Source organism: Perca fluviatilis, chromosome 13, assembly GCF_010015445.1.
Source record: "Perca fluviatilis chromosome 13, GENO_Pfluv_1.0, whole genome shotgun sequence".
Classification (NCBI taxonomy): domain Eukaryota; kingdom Metazoa; phylum Chordata; class Actinopteri; order Perciformes; family Percidae; genus Perca; species Perca fluviatilis.
This window is the reverse complement of record NC_053124.1, coordinates 11,403,586-11,425,305: the sequence shown is the minus strand read 5'-3', so window position 1 is coordinate 11,425,305 and position 21,720 is coordinate 11,403,586. Positions and strand designations below refer to the sequence as shown.

Genomic DNA, 21,720 nt, shown 5'->3' with positions numbered 1-21,720 from the left:
CGACCCTCCCTATGGACCGCCAGAGGGCGATTGAAACCAACTCACCATCCCATGCTGGAGCTGCGTTAAGCTCGCAACAAGTAGCTTCAATAAGACCGGAAAATATGTGCGTGTCACGTCAAAATAAAAGCGTAATTTAGGGGAAATAGGTATATGTGGGCAATACATCTGTCATATAAGCTAGCCTGTGTTAAGAACATTAAAGTTGCAGACCATTATCTAAACGACAAGTCGTATATTGCCAGTACATGGAAAAAACTAATCACAAGTTGTTAATGTCTATAGGCATATTCTAAATTAGGATTAGTCCAAATTGAGAAAGTCTCAAAATATAAATTTAAAAAAGATGAATCAAATGATAGTATGTGAACATATTTGTTACTGCAGTGGTCAGTTAAATGACTGGTTAGGCCCTAAACTATGGGTTGAAGCAATATAGACGTACACTTTGTGTAGATTTTGTGTATAAGGCTAAATTTACAGTATAGGCCCTGTAGCCAACATCATGCAATTGAGGGCTTGTAACTGTAAGGTCTCAAGTTTGATTCCTGAATGGACATGATACATCTAGGGAAACTCTCTCCACCCTCAAAACCACCGCTGAGGTTCCTCCAACGTAGAGCTGGGCGATATGGAGAATATCAAATATGACAATATTTTTGACCCAATACATCAATGTCTATATTGCGGAGATATTGCAGGGTTGACTATTGGTGCATCCACAAAATATTACCACAATGAGAGTTTAGATAAATAATCACCAATCATGTGGATATAATGACTAAATGGGTAAAGGCATATAATAAAACAGCTAGGAAGTCTGGTAAGTTAAAAAATGACATCACTGTACTGTAATGCAGCCTCTGAAACCAGGAAAAGACAACACGTGCATATCACAATTTTACGATATCCAAAATGTAAGACAATGTCTAGCCTGATATATTGATGTCCGATATAATACCGATATATTATTCTTCTTCTTCTTTTTATAAAATATAAGTATTTCTTATTTGATAAGGTTGTTTAACCTACTATAAAAAAAGTTTTTATATATTATCATGCCTGCCCACTTTTTGACAATAGTCTGCTGCTACACTAAATTGGCTTTTATTTTGAAAGTTCAAACCAGAAGTACTCATATTGATCATGATAGTTAGTTCAACACTTTCTTTTCCACAGTGGCTCTGCTGCCTGTCCCTGAGGTTGTGATCCTACAGTGTGTGTGGGATCACCGAGCGGTCAGACGCGCTCCTCTGCAGACGGCGGACTCCCTTTGGTCCTTTAAACTCACTGGAACCGAAGCATGGAGCATGCAATGTGCTCTGTGTAAAGGTTAGGGAGGGCGGATCACTGCTGGATACCCCTGCTGTCCAGCACCCCGGGGTCGCGCTTTGTTTGCAGTGAAGACCCACATTTTCAGATTTCCACATATGCTGAAAATGGATCCTTTACGAAATGGGAATACTTGTGATGAGGACTCGCAGTGTGCTGAGGTGGAAGAACAAGTGGATCCAAGAATCCAGGTGAGTATTTAAAAAAAATAAATTGGATCCAGATGTTACCACCAGTGAAAGTGACATTGAGATGAAAATGGGAAGCCCAGTTAAAAGTAGTCAGGTTGTGTGTAATCGCCTATTATTTAAACCTTACATTCAGTGGAATTTACACAGCCAGTAAAAGCCAGGGAAATGTGAAATATTACTACTTTATCATATTAATAGTATATTACAGCAACTACAGTTCCACTTATAAATAATATAATATAATAATGCATTGTTAACTGAATGTGTCAATTGTTCTTTCTACTCATGCAATATGAAATAGATTTGAGGGTATTTGTCCCTTTAATGCTTTCTCAACACACACACACACACACACACACACCCACGCACACACACACACACACACACACACACACACACACACACACACACACACACACTGAGGGCTGCATGCTCAGTAATTTGGTAAAGAGAAGTCCCACAGTGTAGCCTCCACACTCACAATCTGTTCTCTTTGTGCCTTTTCTCTCCATGCATGCCATGCTTTATGGAAACAGGGGGAACTGGAGAAGTTGAACCAGTCTACAGATGACATTAACCGCTGGGAGAGTGAGCTGGAGGTAAGACGAAACACCAACTTGCAACACTATTGTCATTATCATCAGTGCCTCTCCCTGCTGGGGTAAACACTTAGTTATGGCTGAGCTGCGCTGCAAAAACAGGCATCTCAAGAAGCCATTAAGTCTAAAGTTAAGGCCCAAAATCTCCCTCGAAACAAGTGAGAAATCCTGCCGGTGCTGTGAAATAACTCATCTCATTTCCAGTTCCGTTTTGTGTGTTTTCAGGAATTTGCCTAGCAAAGTGGCCATTGAATAGAAACAGTTTACACTGACTGTGTTGCAAAGATGGAAATGCGGGAGCTGCTTCTGAGGGAAATGTGGAAAAACTGAAGCAGCAGCTGTCACTCCTCCTTAATAACACTGCACTGTACTCTGAACTCTGAAGTCTTAGTGCTACAGGAGGTGTAACTGTGATAAGAATGTTAAATATAATATTTGAATGGCACAATTGGAGCAATCTAAATCCCAAGTGCTCTCCTCATTTCCTTTAAAAACATACCAAACACTTAAAGAGGAAAGAGGCTGTAAAAATCAGCAAGAAACAGCAGGAATATGGATTGTAGTTTGTTTTTTTTTCTCTCACAGCGCTCACTTGGATCTAAACATTTACTAGAAGGGTTAGTGTTCAGCAAAAGTAAAAACATTCCAGAGGCAGATATGTTTTTTCTTTTCCTCGAAGTAGGCCCCTTCTGTTTCTCATTAGATTAGATCAGACCTTCACTCATGTCCAGATGCCACAAACTAGTGCTGGAATAAAGGTACAACAGATATAACAGACAGTGGCAGGGGACAGGATTTTGTATGTCAGCGATGGAACCATTGTTATATATTGCCTAATTCCTTCTTCCATCTAAATACTGGATAATTCTTATAGATCCTGGTCATGTTTACCCATCTGGTGTAAAAGGATTTAACTGCTGTTTGCTGTTTTTTTTTGGAAAAAGCAAACTTTTTTCTAGTGATTTGGCTATATTTTGAAGCAACAGTTGTGCCACTGATATAAATACTGCATATACACAGACATAAGCAAACAGAAAAAGAAAGAAGGCGATTCATCGCGAGGCAGAGTGAAAGTCGAGAGCTGAAGAATGTGAAAAGTGTCGCTGGCAGTCTGCAGAGTCTGGGTTTGATTAAGGATCGTGTACAGTAGAGTCAGGAAAAGCTGAGACAATGAGGTTTAATCAGATTTAAGGGTTCTCATACTCTGTCAACATAAAGGTAAATCTTTTATGGCAGCGATAGAAGATTGTTTGTCTTAGAGGTGAATAATGTGTGCTATCACCTACAATATGTGACCAGTTAACGTACACATTTTACTTCCCGCACGCACGCACGCACGCACGCACGCTGTGTCACTATTTAATGGAAGGAGCAGGAAGTCAGGAGACGTAATAATGTGACAGGAAGTGTGCTTCCTGTAAGGCCCTCTCCCTTTTCCCTCTTTTACCCTCTCGTGTACTCATGTACCGTCAGTTTTATGAGCAGGATGCAGGTGCTGTTGCCTTTCAAACTCTCCCCTCTGTAAAGTACAACACATGCAGGAATGCATACCTGTACACACACTCAGTAACTCGGATTAGGTGATGACAGACCTGATCTATGATTAACAGGTCTACTGTCTCTGTGCCACCTTGGGCTTTATGTCAGAAAAAACACACACACACACACACACACACACACACACACACACACACACACACACACACACACACACACACACACACACACACACACACACACACACACACACACATTATTTATATAGCACATCTTACAACACTCAAAGACACAGAGTTTTAAAAAGAAATCCATACACTTAAAATGCATATATGTGCTATTTATTTATTGAATTACCAGAAAACATGTTATATTGTGGTATATATCTTTATCGAGATGTAAAATGACCTATATTGGGACAGAAGATATTGGAATATTCGCCCAGCTGTGTATATCACTGCATGTGCTTGTATATGGGTAATGGTTTAGTGATGACTTGAATTAGAAGAGCTGCTTTGGAAGCGCCAAGCCAAATTGATCAGGGCCAGCAGGACAGCTCAAGCAGCAAGGCAAGCCAACTCATGGCTAAAGCTTACAACATTAAAAACGAGAAAAAAAACGAGAAGTCATACAGAGTCATACTGAGTAAATCACCAGCACTGATTTCCCAGTTTTCCACATCCAGTCAGCACCTTCACAACAGCTTTGAAATGCAGTATTATGACTGTACTGTATGTTAAAGGCTAATATCTGTGTGTGTATCTGTGTGTAGGACTGCCGTCAGCGGTTTCGTGCCGTGCTGGTGGAAGCAACGGTGAAGCTGGACGAGCAGGTGAAGAGGATCGGACGAGCTGTGGACGACTCCAAACCTTACTGGGAAGCCCGCAAAGTAGAAAGAGGGCGCGTGCCACGCACGACGACGCAAAAAAAAAAAAAAGAGTTGACTGAGGTCAGCAAACAGTGAGTGTGAGGGCAGGCTTACTGAGAATTAGCAATGAGAACATTAAAGAGCTCAGCGTATATCTACTTAAAGAGAGCACAGTCACGTGATGCCTATTTTTAAACTCAGTCACACTTCTGTATCCAAAGCTACTGTCACACGCACACATGCACACATGCAAACATACATACACACACACACACACACATACAAAAATACTCTGACTCAGTGTGAGGAAGAGGGGAATATCTGAGCTGCACTGAAACTGCTAGTCTTGCCATATTTTTCATAATCTGTTTTTTCATGCTTGCTGCGCTGTTGCAGGTAGATGCAAATATAGGGTGGCTCCCCCATTGGTTAGGGAAATAAAAATAGATGGATAGATTCTTTATTGTTTTGGTGTGCCTATTTACTGTGTGCAATGTGTGTTTATGTTCTTTTTTTTCTGATTTTAGCTACCTGATCTAGTCTGTACAGCATTTTGGTCAACGTGGGTTGTTTTAAAATGTTGCTCAATAAAAACATTTGACTTGACTTGACTCCTTTACTAAGGAAATTAGTTGTGACAGTCTCTACAAGGCCTCACATAAATATATCGATACATAAATACATTGTACACCACAATTATTGTATAAATTGGATAAACTGTGCCTGTTCCCTCTTCAGTGGGTCATGTCCGCATGTCCTTTGCTGTGGAATTGTTCCAGCCTGTTGAGGCTTTGATCTGATTGGGTACCACCAGAAATTTAGAGTCCAGCGCACCCCTCGTCTCAGCCAATACGAAAGAAGCTTATGAGTCATTCATCAGAAGGCTGACATTTGTGTGTCAGAGCAGCTCAAACTGAAATAGACTGTGTATGAATGTGAGTGTGTGTGTCCTTGCTTAACTCTGTTGCAATATGACAAACTACCTGCCAGTAGCATCAGCTTCTGACAGTAACACATGAGAGTCGGGATTACCGAGAGGTTTGGGATTTTGCTGCGTTCACGTGAAAGAATCCAAAGCCTTTATAGCTTTGGGTATGTGTGTGTGTGTGTGTGTTTGTGTGTGTGTGTGTGTGTGTGTGTGTGTGTGTGTGTGTGTGTGTGTGTGTGTGTGTGTGTGCGTGCGTGCGTGCGTGTGTGCGTGTGTGATCAAGGGGTGTTAAAAAGAGCAAAGCCCCCAGGTTCAACCAGCGGATTGTCTGGTCATGATTTATGGATGCATATTTAATATTTAATACTTAACCTATTTTAAAGGGATTCAAATGCTTACCCTACCAGACAGACACACACACACACACACACACACACACACACACACACACACACACACACACACACACACACACACACACACACACTACCCCCACCCATAAGCCAGTCTCAGCCCTCAACCTCCCATGTTTATCCTCCTACATTCCAACAAACTGGGGGGTGGTGTATAGGAATTTGCCTGTACTGTCATATCTTTTGTCCTTTTTACCCAGCATTCTCTTCTGCACCACTGCCTGTCTGTCTGGCTGTCTGTCTCCTGTACCCCTCCCTCCTTCCCTCTATGTCACCTCTCTTTACCTCTTTCCACTCAATCTCTCACCTCCAGAAGACTGTAAATGAGGTGACTTTTTAGAGTCAAAGGCGTCAGACAGGATGACAGAGTCTCACGTGTGAAATAAAAATGATTCACACTGACACACACACATACTCAATAGGATGATATGAATAGCATATACTGTATACGAGGTGACAGCGTGTCATGGTATTTCAGACCAAAACCATCGTATTGTTTGCCTTACAGACAGTCAAATATTGTGGGCTCTGTGACATGAGGTTAATTAACTGATAACAATGCTTGTCATTTGCATGCTGGCCCATGCTCAGAAGGCTTTTGTGCCACAAAGATAACGACAAATTGTGTCCTCCACCATTGATGAATGTTACTCACCAGGGTGCTAAAGAGTTGTCATTTGTTCAATTGTTATTTTTGCAAAAGTAAAGAAAGGCAGAGACTCACATAGTAAGTGTTTGGTCAGCTTAGCTACTGACAACACTATCAGTAAACACCAACCCTGCATGAGAAGGGAAGTGTGCTGCTCCTCTTTCCAGGAAGTCCTGTAAAGGACGGGCACTTTTTTTTAATCTCCAACTTGACAAAAAACATTGCTAGTGTTAAAGTCTCAGTTCTTTCTCTGTTCCTTGCATATGCTTTCTCCTCATTAAATATCTAATACTCCTTCTGTTTCGCCCTGCACCCCCTCTCTTCCCTAAGCCTGGGAAATGGGTCATGATAGAGGACAAGGAGGAGGGATTCATCTTTGCCAGTCAAACTAACAGATAACGTGCAGAGAGCAACTGTTATCTTTCCACCCCCTAACTCTATCTCTTCACCTTCTCGACAGGGCCTTGACAACCTTGGGTAGGCTGTCCAACCACTGCAACACTTAAGATAGAACAACAATTCGGACACAAAAGATGCCAGCTTTTGGATTTTCTACAATTTGTTTGAGACGATGCAGATCTGTGCTTGCTCACGTCGCTGTTGAAGCCTTTTATCATTAACATGGCTGACATTGGCAGCTGTCATGTCACAGAGGTTAACGTAACAGAAAGCCAGGGAAGGCCGTGAGAAAGAAACGTGCAACAGCTGAGAGAAATACGCTGAACTGTTGGGGTTCGTTACGTTAAAGCAGTTTAATGTGAAATGTGTCGCTCGTAGTGACAAGCACACAACGGACTGTAGTTCCCCTCAACTCAACATTTTAGCACTATTAAGCTCAATGTTTTGGTTTTACACCCCACACATTTACTGTATTAGTTCATTCTTACCACTCTCATTGTTTCCAGATGCAGCAGATAGTTATTTCAAAAGCTTTGATGAACCCAGTAGCCTTTTCTGTATGTTAACTTTTCAGGCAGACAAAGTTAGGCGCGAGCTGGTCAACATAGTAGGTAAAGAGACAGATATTTCTCTCAGGATTTGGTGGAGATTAAAGCAGAGCTTAAAGGAGAGTGAATATTGGGCTTACATCTATCAGGTGGACAAAAAAAACAACTTTAAAGCTTTAGTGCGTACTTTTTTTTATATTAATGAACGGCTGTTACATTGAAGCCATTGCCAAATGAGTCGATACAGAGCTAATTTAGACTATCGGCTTCACAAAACTCTCTCTGTATTTCTCAGCATGGCTGTGTTTAGAAAATGTCGTCGTCCGGCGACTTTCGCGCTCAGAAACTCGAGTGAAGATAATTACCTTGTCTGAAGAGTCCATCATGTTGGGTTTTTTTTTTATCCTCCGTGTCCTCCTTGGCTACTAGCAACTGTGTGGAGGAGCTGTGGGGGCGCGTGTCATGTGGATGCAACAACAGCTGTGTTGTCATTATTTTGAATTCCTCAGCGGGGCGACAGAAACTACGCACTATTTTAAATAAATGCTAGTTTTGATCTGTGTCTCCTGGATGTGTCAAAATAGGCAATTAACACCATACCCATATTAACGTTATAGGGTGATAATATGGTAACCTTGTGTGTACAGATTGTTGTAAGCATTGACAAACAAATTAATGCTAAAGCAATGATTCCCAACCATGAGTAAATGTACCCCTGGGGGTACAGTGCTTCAGCAGGGATTATTTCTCTAGCCTGGAAACCCCCCTGTCTGTCCTTTCTTCATATACTCTGACTCTGCACTGCTTGGGAGTAATACTTTGGCTAGCATTAAGAGAATGCCTTAGTGCTTTTAAAGTATTGTTATTGTTGTGATCAAGGCAAGATCTATCTTTCTCCTTATCACATTATGAAGATATTTGCAAGCTCAGCAGAGTGCTTTCTCCAAAAGAAACGTTATATTATAATTCTGAATACATTCTATAATGTACCTTTGAATTACGAATACTATTGTCCACAGCATCTATCTTTCTGCTTATCACCCTTTATTGACAAGGCTCTTTTATAGTAACTCTCTAACACTTAGCACACTCATTATGTACCTGTCTAATTTGTTGCGTGATGCTGTGCATGCTGTCATTTACTCTCTGGTCTGGAGCCTTGTGGTAGGACCTCATCTTAAATAGAATTATTAGAATCAGAATTAAGTAACTTATGTGTAGAGTATACTGTATTTTTCACTGCTAAAAAAAAAGCACACTAACACAACTGAACACTATTGCAGCCAGTAAGTCACCTTTGGAGGAGAAATATGCAAGTTGAAATTGTTGTTGGAAATGCACAAGTTGAAATTGATGAGAATTCGCAAGCTGAAATTATACAAGCGACCACATTCACTCATCACAAACACTCCTGTGTGGAATACCTCGGGCGGGGCTTGAACCCACGTCTCCTAGTTGTCGGTCGGTGTCCTTCCCCTCTGGACCATCTCCAGGGGTGATAAACATAAAGAAACTACTTAATGTCCGTCAATCTGCAGACAAACTTTGTCTTTTCCTTCTGTTGCCCCCGATCTAACCCTAATATAATGTAATACATGTATCTATTGATAAAATAACCTGAAATCTACTCCACAGATGTGAAGCGACTCTGTGATGTTGAACCTTAATTGAAATTAAAAAAAAAGCTGGAGGAGAAATGCTCTACAGTCTGAAGGTTGTGAGTTCAAAACCCACTAAAGGAGTTTAGCCTGTGCCTTACTCATTAAAAAAAAACTCAGAGGAGGAAATAAGTCTTCTTTTAGGACGAAGAGTAAAAACCCTTTATAAACTCATTACTCAGATAAAACTGCTCAGAGGATTTTGATCCTGACGTAGATGTGATGGAGGCCACGCTGATATTTTTAACCTGGTCTCCTGCGCTATACGTACCTCTGGCCACATTTTTGCAGCGCCACAAACCCACCGGCTGGTACATTCTGCCACAGTTTTGAGAAACAAATGTCCACTGGAGGTGCTAAAGAGAAGAACTCTAATGTGAAATGTGCCCTGAAATGGGTTGTAGTTGACTCCATTTTTTATGTTATTAATTATAAAATCAACAATATCATAAAGCTGTTTTTTTCGTGAAGCTCAGCATGAATTTACATTGCACCATGTATTTTTTCTGTCAGTCGGGACTGCAGCAGATAAGGAGCCAGGTCCATTCCTCAGGATCTTTTTTGCTAAATTTCTTTTCACTATTATTTCCCATTATCTTACCTTGGGCCATCACAAGTTGATAACGACCACCCCAAACTCGGCCCTGTTTGGTCTCAGGGGCCAAAAAACACCCTTTTTGGGAAAAGCTTTTGGTGGAATGATGTAATTGTGAATATTAAGGTACTGCAGCTGTACCCTAACATTTAGCATGGTGTATTCTGACAAATAGGGGAAACTAGCAGAAAAACATTCTTGGGATTTCTGCCTTTTTGCTGTCAAATATCACCCTCAGCATACCCCAAAAGACCAAAAAATGTCTGTCCGCCTGACAAATTGTCATCAAAAGTGATCATTTCAAAGCATTTTATGAAAGATATGCTTAATTTTATCAAAAATATGCTTAATCCCATATGGAATGGTAATGCTTGAAAGAACTTTCAAGCATTACCATTCCATATGGGATTAAGCATATTTTTGCATATGAACAATATCTTAAACAAGAGCTGAGATTTGACTTAAGTACTGCTATACTATATGAAGTGAATTACCTTACAAGTGAATAATATTAAGCCCCTAGGTGGACTGGGGTCAGGGTGTAAGATAAAACAATGGTAACCAGGTTACACACATAAACACACTAACCAACCAACACACTAACCCAGTGGTGTAGTCTAATGTATTGTAGTTGGTAGTTAGTTGGGGGGCATATCAAAGTGTGGGGTCTGGGTGTCCTCACCCAGGGTTGTTTTGAGCACCAAAGACTAATATCCTGCATTATGATACAATTGTATGCACCAATTTATGGTGGGAATACCTTTATTTATCCTATGAGAAGGAAAACACAGATGATATTCAAAACATATCAAAAATATACTAGAATATAAAGCAGTAAGGGGGCTTGAGCCTGGATAACAAAAGTTGACCCCAAAGCAACGAGGACAAAATAAAATAGGCTACTTATATTTGTCTTAAATGTGGTGAAGGGAGGATGCTGGCGTTAGTGTAGGCGGATCATTGGGGCCCGGTTGCTACGCACACAATACACACTGCGCTCAGCGAGGAGCGGGTCTGTGAAAGATGAGAAAAGTCTCTCTGCATGTTCTGCAGTGTTAGTTTTGTTTGCTGTCACATTACTCAACCCCCTATTTGTGAATACAAATATCTGAAGTGAAAGTTCTGTCACAAAAATATATGTTGTTGCGTATCATTGCACATTTTTGAGTGGGTATATTGAAATCCTGGAGATTTCTTAGTGGGTAGGCTATACTGCGTATACCTGCGTATCATGTAGACTACATCACTGCACTAACCAACCAACACCCTAACCCTTCATGTCACATCCTGAAGTTATTCAGCAAAGACAATTTGGAGGTAAATTGATCTATTTTTCTGGTTATAGAAAGATATTGATTCTATTGGGAGATTGGTTTTCTACTTCTAGATTGATTGAAGTCAAACTCAGGGTCTAGGACAGTAACAGGATCAGTAACTTTAAGATATTGTTGATTTTATAATTAATAACATAAAAAATGGAGTCAACTACAACCCATTTCAGGGCACATTTCACATTAGAGTTCTTCTCTTTAGCAACTCCAGTGGACATTTGTTTCTCAAAACTGTGGCAGAATGTACCACCCGGTGGGTTTGTGGCGCTGCAAAAATGTGGCCAGAGGTACGTATAGCGCAGGAGACCAGGTTAAAAATATCATCGTGGCCTCCATCACATCTACGTCAGGATCAAAATCCTCTGAGCAGTTTTATCTGAGTTATGAGTCACTTCCTGTTTAGAGAGTTTATAAAGGGTTTTTACTCTTCGTCGTAAAAGAAGACTGATTTCCTCCTCTGAGTGTTTTTTAATGAGTTCAGGCACAGGCTAAACTCCTTTCCTTTGTGAAATAGAAAAAAAGACAACTGGCACAAGTGGGTTTTGAACTCACAACCTTCAGACTGTGGAGAATTTCTCCTCCAGCTCAGCTATCAGATCTCTGAAAGAAACAACAAGTCAATATTTCAATTAAGGTTCAACATCACGGAGTCGCTTCACATCTGTGGAGTAGATTTCAGGTTATTTTATCAATAGATACATGTATTACATTATATTAGGGTTAGATCGGGGGCAACAGAAGGAAAAGACAAAGTTTGTCTGCAGAATGACAGAAGTAGTTGAAGTAGTTTCTTTATGTTTATCACCCCTGGAGATGGTCCAGTGGGGAAGGACACCGACCGACAACTAGGAGACGCGGGTTCAAGCCCCGCCCGAGGTATTCCACACAGGAGTGTTTGTGATGAATGAATGTGGTCACTTGTATAATTTCAGCTTACGAATTTCCAGCAATGATTTCAGCTTGCAAATTCTCAACAATTTCAACATCAATTTCAGCTTGCGTATTTCCGACAGCGATTTCAACTTGCGCATTTCCGACAACGATTTCAACTTGCGTATTTCCGACAACGATTTCAACTTGCGTATTTCGGACAGCGATTTCAACTTGCGCATTTCCGACAGCGATTTCAACTTGCGCATTTCCGACAAAGATTTCAACTTGCGTATTTCCAACAACGATTTCAACTTGCAAATTCTCAACGATTTAAACTTACCATTTTTTTACAAAAACAATTAGTTGTTCTCACTTTAAATTAGTTTTAGTCTTTAGTCTTTTCTTATGAAAACAGCATGCTGTCTTTTTTTTATAATTTAATATTTAATGAGTGATATGTGAACCCATTTGGATTTTAAACAATTTGTGTTTGAAACAGTGAAATGGTCTATAGTTTCAACATGAATGTATGGCTTTATTTCATAGTTAGAAATGGCCATTTAGCTGAAACACTGGCATACAATAATCCATTCAAAATGCAAAAGGATAGAAACACAACCTAGACCAGCAATGTTTGTTTACATTGTAGTATACAGTCAATGCAGACAGAGAATACAGTTCAAACAGGACAAGGGGCATACTGACAGACTTATAGTACAGGGCAACAACTGATTACCCTTCAGTTTTAAAGGGCAATGTGTCCCTTTAAACTGTTGCATTGAACAAAATGTACTCTAACTCCCCATAAAGCTGTTAAAGGATCAGAGGGAAAGTATCAGTGGGGCAGCCTGTTGTTGCAACATTTTGGATGTCCCTGATGCAAGTAAAATGATGTGCCAGATAGCTTGGAGCATAATTGTTCACAGATGTGCTTGCTGTAACTGTTTAGCCTACAATAAACCATTTTGGTTTCTTAAAGTGAAAATGGGTAGGAGGTAGGTTTGTTTCTTCTGTTTGTGATTTATGTTCGATATGTAGAGGTAGAGCATTCCCAAAACTAACATCATAATCAATATGTACAGCATATACGGTATGCATGTATATGTATCACAGCCCCAACCAAATGCTATAATTTTGCTTTGTCTTGGAACAAATTCTTATGAAAACAGCATGCTGTCTTTTTGGTATATTTTCATAACACCTAACTTATTATCATGTAAAATATATAAGACATTTTTATATGGGGTTCCCCAATGTTGACATTGAATCCCGGTGATGTCATCGGCTTAGTTTTATCTTTTCACAAGATATAGACCTACATTAAACCCAGCTAACTATATTTTCTTATTTCTTATCGTACTTCAGGAAAGCTGATAGGAGTTTCTGTAATGGCTTTCTATTCAGCAAATACACTGACCTTTAAGTCACGCCTGTCTGAGTGGAGAGTGGGTCCAAATATGTCCAGCATGATTGGAAGAATCCTACTATTGACTGTGACTGTAGGCAGGAAGAGCCCACTGACAGTGTGTCAGATTTTCTTAGTGACAAAGCCCCTGTTTGTCTATTTGATCAAGGCAGGGTTGTCTTTCTGTGTGTGTCATATCTATGTCCGAGCTCTTCACCCCTCTATGGCTGTCATAAGGAATCAACCATGGTTCCTCAAAAGGGAAATATAGGTCATGAAATACACAAAGACACACACTGGACACTCAAGGACAACTGCTGCACTCATATCATGTGATGACCAAGGCTGGGCCAACTTGCTGGTAGAAATTAGTGTCAAAGGAATGTCACGATGCTCTGATTTAAGCTAACTGTCAGCTTTTTCACACTTCAGAATATAGTGAAATCACAGTCCATGGTTAAACATTAAGCTCCACAGACGCTTTTACCACCTGAAAGCTGATAAAAGTAGTATTTTCAAGCAGGACACTTGTAGCTATACCTCGCTTTCACATTTGATGTGATTTTAACTGACCCTTCTCTCTGAACTCTAGGCCCAGGTTGAAGCCCAAAAGGCCACTCAGGAGTTCCAGCGGGCAGTGGAGATCCTGCGGGCAGCCAAGGAGACCATTGCCCTGGCCGAGGAGAGGCTGCTGGAGGAGGACAGCCGCCAGTTTGACTCTGCCTGGCAGGAAATGCTCAACCATGCCACACAGAGGGTACGAACATGATCCAAGGCAGCTTAAAAATACTGAAAAGGTTCCCTCCTAACAAGTTATTTGTGCTTGAGAGTGAGGTTTAGACTGCTACTGATGCTGGAGAAAAAGAAAGTGGAAGTATAGTCAATATGAATGTACTGGAATTGTCTATTACTTGGTTTCTACAGTGAAAATAAACTTGTCTTGATTGTTTCAGGTGATGGAGGCCGAGCAGGCGAGAACGCGCAGTGAAGCTGAACACAGAAAAACAGCAGCCAATTACAATTCCTGTATCAGCCACATGAGGCAGTTAGAGAAGAAACTCAAACGCTCCATCAACAAATCCAGGTCTGTGCCTTTGTCTTCTCTCTGAATGTTTCCTTTTCTTTTCCCCCCTGCTTGGGCCTCGCTGTGTGTGAGTGTGTTAGTGTGTGAGAAAGCAGGGCTACGTTTATGTCATCTGATGCAGTCCAGATGTTTCATGTGTTGGTTGTGCAGTGTTGGGGTGTGTTCTGTAAGAGCCAAGGAATGTGACTGCTCACAGAGGCGTGTTATTCTTCCAGCAGTTTCTCCACTGACATTTGGCACAGTTTTTTCCCTCCCTCTCTCTCAGTTTTTCTTCTTTTTCTCCCCCTGTAGGCCGTATTTTGAACTGAAAGCCAAGTATTATCTACAGCTTGAGGTATGTATGTTAGCAGGCTTTTAAATATTTAAAGGTAAGATACCAAACCAAACCAGTTCAAAGCACTGTAGTTTATACATTTTTAGCCACACTAATGTTGATCGGTCCATAAGTTGATCCATCATTTATAAAAAATATATCTCACATTTATTCATGTCCCCTGAGGTTAAATTGCAATAATTTTAGTGAACTTAACCATCATAGGTCAACATTTAGTAGGGTTGCATAAGGGAACTTATCCATAGTCAGTGTATTGCCTACAGTAGATGGCTTAGGGTTTAGAGAAGCAGCCAATACCGACACGGAAGCTAAGCAATGTACTGCTGTGAACGGGGCTAGAGTGCGGATCGGGCTGTGCATTTTTCTTTCCGAGCCCGGCCTGCGTCTGACAGAGCAGTAACCGAACGCGACCCGAGCCCGACAGGCATTAAGATATTTATGTCCGAGTCCAGTGCTTAATTTGTAAAGTGGGAGGTCCCGGTATGCAGAGTGGGGGGTGGATCCAGTGACTCAAAACGGTGGTTGGAGGAAACAGAAGAAGAAAAAAAATGACCCTGCCTACGTAGCTTCTCTGACTAAAAAAACCTAAACAACGCTGTGTGTACATCAGGGCAATGTTTATTTTAATATCAGAAAATATAATGGGTACGAAATATAATGTCTCCACATTCTTGATCAGCGGAAACAATTTTTGCTTGTTTGGGATCTGACTGGCCAGCGTATTTGAAGAAGTTAATGTCACTCTTGTCCGTCTTCAAAACTTGAGAGCCCTGTGATAAACATTATACCTGCTAAATATATTAGCCTGTTTTTATGCTGACGTAAGTACTTAGCTCAAACTCAAAGTACCTCTATACCATAGTACAGCCTCACTGGGCTAGCATGGGTGTAGTCTCTTAGTCACGTTCGCTTAGGAATGAAAGCACTACCCCTGAATATCATAAGTGTAAAGTAAATATGCTTACTTAGCCTAGGAAACAGTGTCAAAATGTATATAATTCCTATTTACATAAAGTTTGAGAAGGTGTGTTTACTAAGAAACTGTGTTTGATTTCTCATAGCAACTAAAGCGTCATGTGGATGAGCGTCAGGCCAAATTGGTGGGGGCTAAGGCCAACTACCGCGCAGCGCTACGCAACTTAGAGAGCATCTCTGAAGAGATCCATGCCCAGCGACGCTCCCTCGCCATGGGAACCAGGGAGCAGGGTGTTGGTGCGGAGGGAGATGGGGGCAACGAGGACATCGCCAACTTCAAGATGGAGTCAGACGGTCTGTCAAGTGAGTGTAACTGAAGCTTAGAAATGAACATGCATTCACTTCATCCATCCACATTAGGAGTTTTTGTTTTGTTTTGTTGGTGCATCTGTGTGTCGGCATGTTTAATGTATATATCTGTGTGTGTATGTGTGTGTGTGTGTGTGTGTGTGTGTGTGTGTGTGTGTGTGTGTGTGTGTGTGGTGTGTGTGTGTGTGTGTATGTGTGTTTCAGTGGTGTCCGTATCAATTGATGAAGAGGGCAGTCCCAGTTGCAGCTCAGAGGAGGAGATCGACCCTCATTCCACCTCCTCCCCCCGAGCTATGCCCTCCTCACCTTCCTCATCCTCCTCCCAACCTTCCACCTCTGCTTCCACCCCTCTGGACATGCCCTGCCCTTACCTCTCCTCCTCTTCCTCTTCCTCCGTCCACTCCTCCTCCTGTCCCGGTGGACTGGAGTTAGCGAGCCCATGTAGCTCTCATGACCCAGACTCATTGTGGGGTTCAGGGCATGCCTCACCTCTCCTGGGCCCCCGCAGCCAGTGCAGTGGAGCTTCCTCTCCAGACTGTGAGCAGGAGAGAGGTGTGTGTTCATCACATGTGTGTTAGCTTCTGATGTGTTGCTTCATCCTACAGTGTATGTTGAAATTGTTTTGTTTTTGTAGTGGCGAAATAGTTCAACATACGCTTATACTTTTTCTTTCTGAGAGTGGCACTAGAAGATCAATACCAATTTCATGTCAGGGGATTAGCTTAGCATGAAGACTAGAAGCAGTGGATAACAGCTAGCCTGGCTCTTCCAAAAGCTAGGATATACAGATGCCAGCATCTCTAAAGATGTAGATGCAGAAGCTGATAAATTAGTCAGCAAAAAAAAAATACAAAACTTGAATTGCCATTAACTATTTAAGCAACACTTAAGACCATGTGAGACTTGACTCATAAATAAATACAACTTGTACAAAGTATATTTGCTCAAAGCAGCATTAATTGAAGTTGGGCTCACAGGTTTTAGCCTGGGTGTGTGACAAATTTGTTTGTATATACAGTGCCTTGCGAAAGTATTCGGCCCCCTTGAACGTTTCGACCTTTTGCCACATTTCAGGCCTCAAACATAAAGATATAAAACTGTAATTTTTTGTGAAGAATCAACAACAAGTGGGACACAATCATGAAGTGGAACAAAATTTATTGGATATTTCAAACCTTTTAAACAAATAAAAAACTGAAATATTGGGCGTGCAAAATTATTTAGCCCCCTTAAGTTAATACTTTGTAGCGCCACCTTTTGCTGCGATTACAGCTGTAAGTCGCTTGGGGTATGTCTCTATCAGTTTTGCACATCGAGAGACTGACATTTTTGCCCATTCCTCCTTGCAAAACAGCTCGAGCTCAGTGAGGTTGGATGGAGAGCGTTTGTGAACAGCAGTTTTCAGTTCTTTCCACAGATTCTCGATTGGATTCAGGTCTGGACTTTGACTTGGCCATTTTAACACCTGGATATGTTTATTTGTGAACCATTCCATTTTAGATTTTAATTTATGTTTTGGATCATTGTCTTGTTGGAAGACAAATCTCCGTCCCAGTCTCAGGTCTTTTGCAGACTCCATCAGGTTTTCTTCCAGAATGGTCCTGTATTTGGCTCCATCCATCTTCCCATCAATTTTAACCATCTTCCCTGTCCCTGCTGAAGAAAAGCAGGCCCAAACCATGATGCTGCCACCACCATGTTTGACAGTGGGGATGGTGTGTTCAGGGTGATGAGCTGTGTTGCTTTTACGCCAAACATAACGTTTTGCATTGTTGCCAAAAAGTTCGATTTTGGTTTCATCTGACCACAGCACCTTCTTCCACATGTTTGGTGTGTCTCCCAGGTGGCTTTTGGCAAACTTTAAACTACACTTTTATGGATATCTTTAAGAAATGGCTTTCTTCTTGCTACTCTTCCATAAAGGCCAGATTTGTGCAGTATACGACTGATTGTTGTCCTATGGACAGAGTCTCCCACCTCAGCTGTAGATCTCTGCAGTTCATCCAGAGTGATCATGGGCCTTTTGGCTGCATCTCTGATCAGTCTTCCCTTGTATGAGCTGAAAGTTTAGAGGGACGGCCGGGTCTTGCTAGATTTGTAGTGGTCTGATACTCCTTCCATTTCAATATTATCGCTTGCACAGTGCTCCTTGGGATGTTTAAAGCTTGGGAAATCTTTTTGTATCCAAATCCAGCTTTAAACTTCTCCACAACAGTATCTCGGCCCTGCCTGGTGTGTTCCTTGTTCTTCATGATGCTCTCTGCGCTTTACACAGACCTCTGAGACTATCACAGAGCAGGTGCATTAATACGGAGACTTGATTACACACAGCTGGATTCTATTTATCATCATTAGTCATTTAGGTCAACATTGGATCATTCAGAGATCCTCACTGAACTTCTGGAGAGAGTTTGCTGCACTGAAAGTAAAGGGGCTGAATAATTTTGCACGCCCACTTTTCAGTTTTTTATTTGTTAAAAAAGTTTGAAATAGCCAATGAATTTCGTTCCACTTCATAATTGGGACCCACTTGTTGTTGATTCTTCACAAAAAATTACAGTTTTATATCTTTATGTTTGAGGCCTGAAATGTGGCAAAAGGTCGAAACGTTCAAGGGGGCCGAATACTTTCGCAAGGCACTGTACTTCTGTGAAATCTGAATCTGAAAATTGTCCCTTTTGGGTGAAGGGTTTCCCATAGTTCAGCAGAGTGATATATTATTGTGTAAAAGTTTGCTATTAAAACAGCATCATATTCACCATGCTAGAGGTGGATGGAATCTACTGGATAGTGTTTTGTTTTCAATAAAGTTCTGTTTCAGCAAAGATAAATTGGTTTATCCTTGGTTCACTTGCACATGTATTAACCATTGCATGTGCCTGTTTGTGTGTGTTTGTTGCAGGTGACAGAGCAGAGGGAGCCGAGGCGACGCTAGAAGCCGGTTTAAACAAGCTAACATTGACTGTAACACAAAAACAAGAGGCGGACTCTGGGGATGAACAAGAACCCCATTTTATTAACCCTGAAACTTCCTCTCCCAGCTCAGCCACTACCATTCTGTTACTTAACAGTGTCTAATGAACGTCCGTCGCACTTAAAACACTCACTGTGCCCAGCTTCAGGCCTCAAACTGGACTCTGTGGCAGAAGACGTGGAGCACCGCAGGATGAAATGCTCAATCTGAGCAATGATAGAGCAACCTGCACACTCCAAGCTCCATCCAACCTGACATTATGTCTCCATATAGTCTAAACATCTGATGGTGTCATATTAAAGGTGCTATACGTATTGTATTTAAACTTCAGTACATCATTGTCAAATACATTGTGTACCTATATTGTAAACAAAGCAGGGACAGTGGGATTGGTCTCTGTTGGTATTATTAGTGCTAGCATTATTCAAAAGACTGCATTTACCATAAACCTCCTTGCTTCCTGTTGCAAAGAAGATGTAGCTTGTTGTCATTGACCCGATTTCACTAGCTCTGTTTTTGCTAAAAGAAAAACGTGTCTATTTTGTGCCACAAAGAAGTGTGTGTTGTACAGCAGAATGGCACCTTTTCTTTCCTTTGGCATATTGTACAGGTTGTTACTACAATAATGGCATTACCTATCTGCAGCTTTATAGTAATGTGTAAAAGTTAATGTGGTAAACATTTAGCCTATTGGCATGACAACAGTTGGCACCATTAAGTCAGCAGTAAGCCTCTTTTTGGATCTGAATCACCACAAGACGATCAAAATGGGACAACATAATCAGTTGGATGTTGGATTATGTCTTGTTCTGCCTTCATTATTGAGCTCCTTCTGTAGTTCTGAAATGTAAAGTTGAAATGTAGGATGTTGAGAATATTGTGGAGGAATAGTTATCAAGGAGAAAGGTGGAGTGCAAGCAGTACTCTGAGCACTAAACTAAAGAAGAGACTGAACACAAATGGTCTTCCATTTGGATTTGTGAATAAGTGAGTGAATGTTTAGAGTGCAGCTCACCATCTTAGGTGGCCGTGATTGAACTAATGATGTTTTGAGTGTTGTCTGTTCTGTTTTGGAAAAAGGCTCAAATACTACAAGTACATCAAGTACAGATGTATATTTATACTATAATAATTTATACTCAAATGTCATGCTCTAAACTTACACTTTTGTTTGTCTGGGGAGTTGGTGGAACTCATACACAATAGCAGGGGTTACAGGAACCTGAGTCCTCTCACACACAGCTGTCCCTCACTGCCACAGTTGAGTGTGCTTTGCGCACTAGCAATGACTTATTTCAACATTTTGGGAAATACACTTATTCCCTATTTTGTCGTGAGTCAGATGTCTTCAGATGTTTGTGCAGTAAATATGCAGTTGCCTGGCTCTCCGCCTACCTGCACCTCTAAAGCTCACCAATTAACGCTATATACCTCGTTAGTTTAATCTGTACAAAAACCAAAGTGTAAAAATGACAATTGGCCGTTTTAAAGGGGTTATGCGTTTGACCGTCAATAGACTCTGAGCAGTTGTCAGGCAGCAAGCAGAAACTCCAGAAAGATACTGCTCCCGGCAAAGAAATATTCCTGTGAGTAAGTGTATTTCCCAACCTGTTAAATGATTCCTTTAAAGGTAAAGGAACAGATTTTCCCAGAAAGACAGTGACAATACTTTGCCAAATGAGAATCCTGCAGCACTAGGAATTAGAAACCTAAACCTGTGAAATCATAACATTAAATTTACTGTGTGGAAGGCTGGTTAAAAATCTGAAACTGATTTGTCACAATATTCACCTGACTGCATTATAATGTGTACAGATATGAGGTGCATCTTCCCTTTTTCTCCAGTCTTTTCAGTCTGTTTCACCCACACAGTACTTAATATTAAAACCTGATATATCAACTGATATTAGCTAATTGCTGATATAATGTATTAGCCAATATGATGAACAAAAGGCTACTGTAAGTAACATGTAAGTGCAGCACAAATGCCAATGAAATGTTTGAGGTAATTTACAGATAGTGTCTTTATTTTATAGTTTGTCCTACAGAGAGCACGGACAAGTGTCCAGGTCAGTTCCTTAATATTTTTTTTTATATTCATGATTTAAAAAGAAAATTAAAAATGTTTGCTTATGCCATGTGTTTGTGTGAAAATGTAATAATGGCAGATATATGGTTCAGATGTTTGTAAACTCTCAAATATGAATGTCAGTATCATCCTCATAAGTCCAGTATCAGATGTCTATACTAACAGAAATACAGTAGGCGTACTGAATAACTGTTTCCATTTGATGCCTGTCATGATATTCACAGTCAGTTCCTAAAAACAGTCCCACAGAAGTCCTGCTGGCTGTAGTGTCATCTCATGACTTCAGTGCAGCCCAGTTTTATTTTACTCTGTAACTTTGTTTTACGATCCTTCTGCATGTCTGCACACGCTCCTGACATCATGATGCCTTTCAATTATGCTTCATCTTGTGAATTCAATATCTGGGCCATAGCTCTGGATTCTTTGATTTGTAATTGGGCAATAATATGACCATCTTCTGTAAAATACTGACATCTAGTGCCAAGTTTGGGTTTTGTACGCCCTCCAGCCCTGAGGCTTTAGCAGGAGCTTCAGACTCACTACAGTTATAATACATCCATGTTTAGACTATGCACCATTGCTGCCTCCGGGGCTTAGTGCCACCCGGGACAGTTGTGATTGGTTTAAAGAAATCGAAATAAAAACAAGCCAGAGTGTTTTTTCCCAAGA

General features: G+C 40.9%; 1 protein-coding gene across 1 annotated transcript; it reads left to right on the top strand.

Moving 5' to 3' along the window:
• The first annotated feature begins 1,179 nt into the window (after window positions 1-1,179).
• Window positions 1,180-21,237, top strand: sh3bp5a (SH3-domain binding protein 5a (BTK-associated)). The gene is made up of 9 exons (XM_039819485.1): window positions 1,180-1,523; window positions 2,060-2,122; window positions 4,392-4,518; window positions 13,877-14,043; window positions 14,240-14,370; window positions 14,662-14,704; window positions 15,766-15,982; window positions 16,193-16,540; window positions 18,891-21,237. Exons 1-9 carry the CDS (start codon window positions 1,431-1,433, stop codon window positions 19,064-19,066), a joined length of 1,365 nt encoding a protein of 454 aa, XP_039675419.1. The 5' UTR covers window positions 1,180-1,430; the 3' UTR covers window positions 19,067-21,237.
• Window positions 21,238-21,720: the final 483 nt, after the last annotated feature.

Coding starts and splice junctions, on each gene's coding strand:
- sh3bp5a (XM_039819485.1), top strand. CDS start 1,431: ATGCTGAAAATGGATCCTTTACGAAATGGGAATACTTGTGATGAGGAC. Junction 14,044..14,239: donor TCAACCATGCCACACAGAGG/GTACGAACATGA, acceptor TGATTGTTTCAG/GTGATGGAGGCCGAGCAGGC. Junction 16,541..18,890: donor AGACTGTGAGCAGGAGAGAG/GTGTGTGTTCAT, acceptor TGTTTGTTGCAG/GTGACAGAGCAGAGGGAGCC.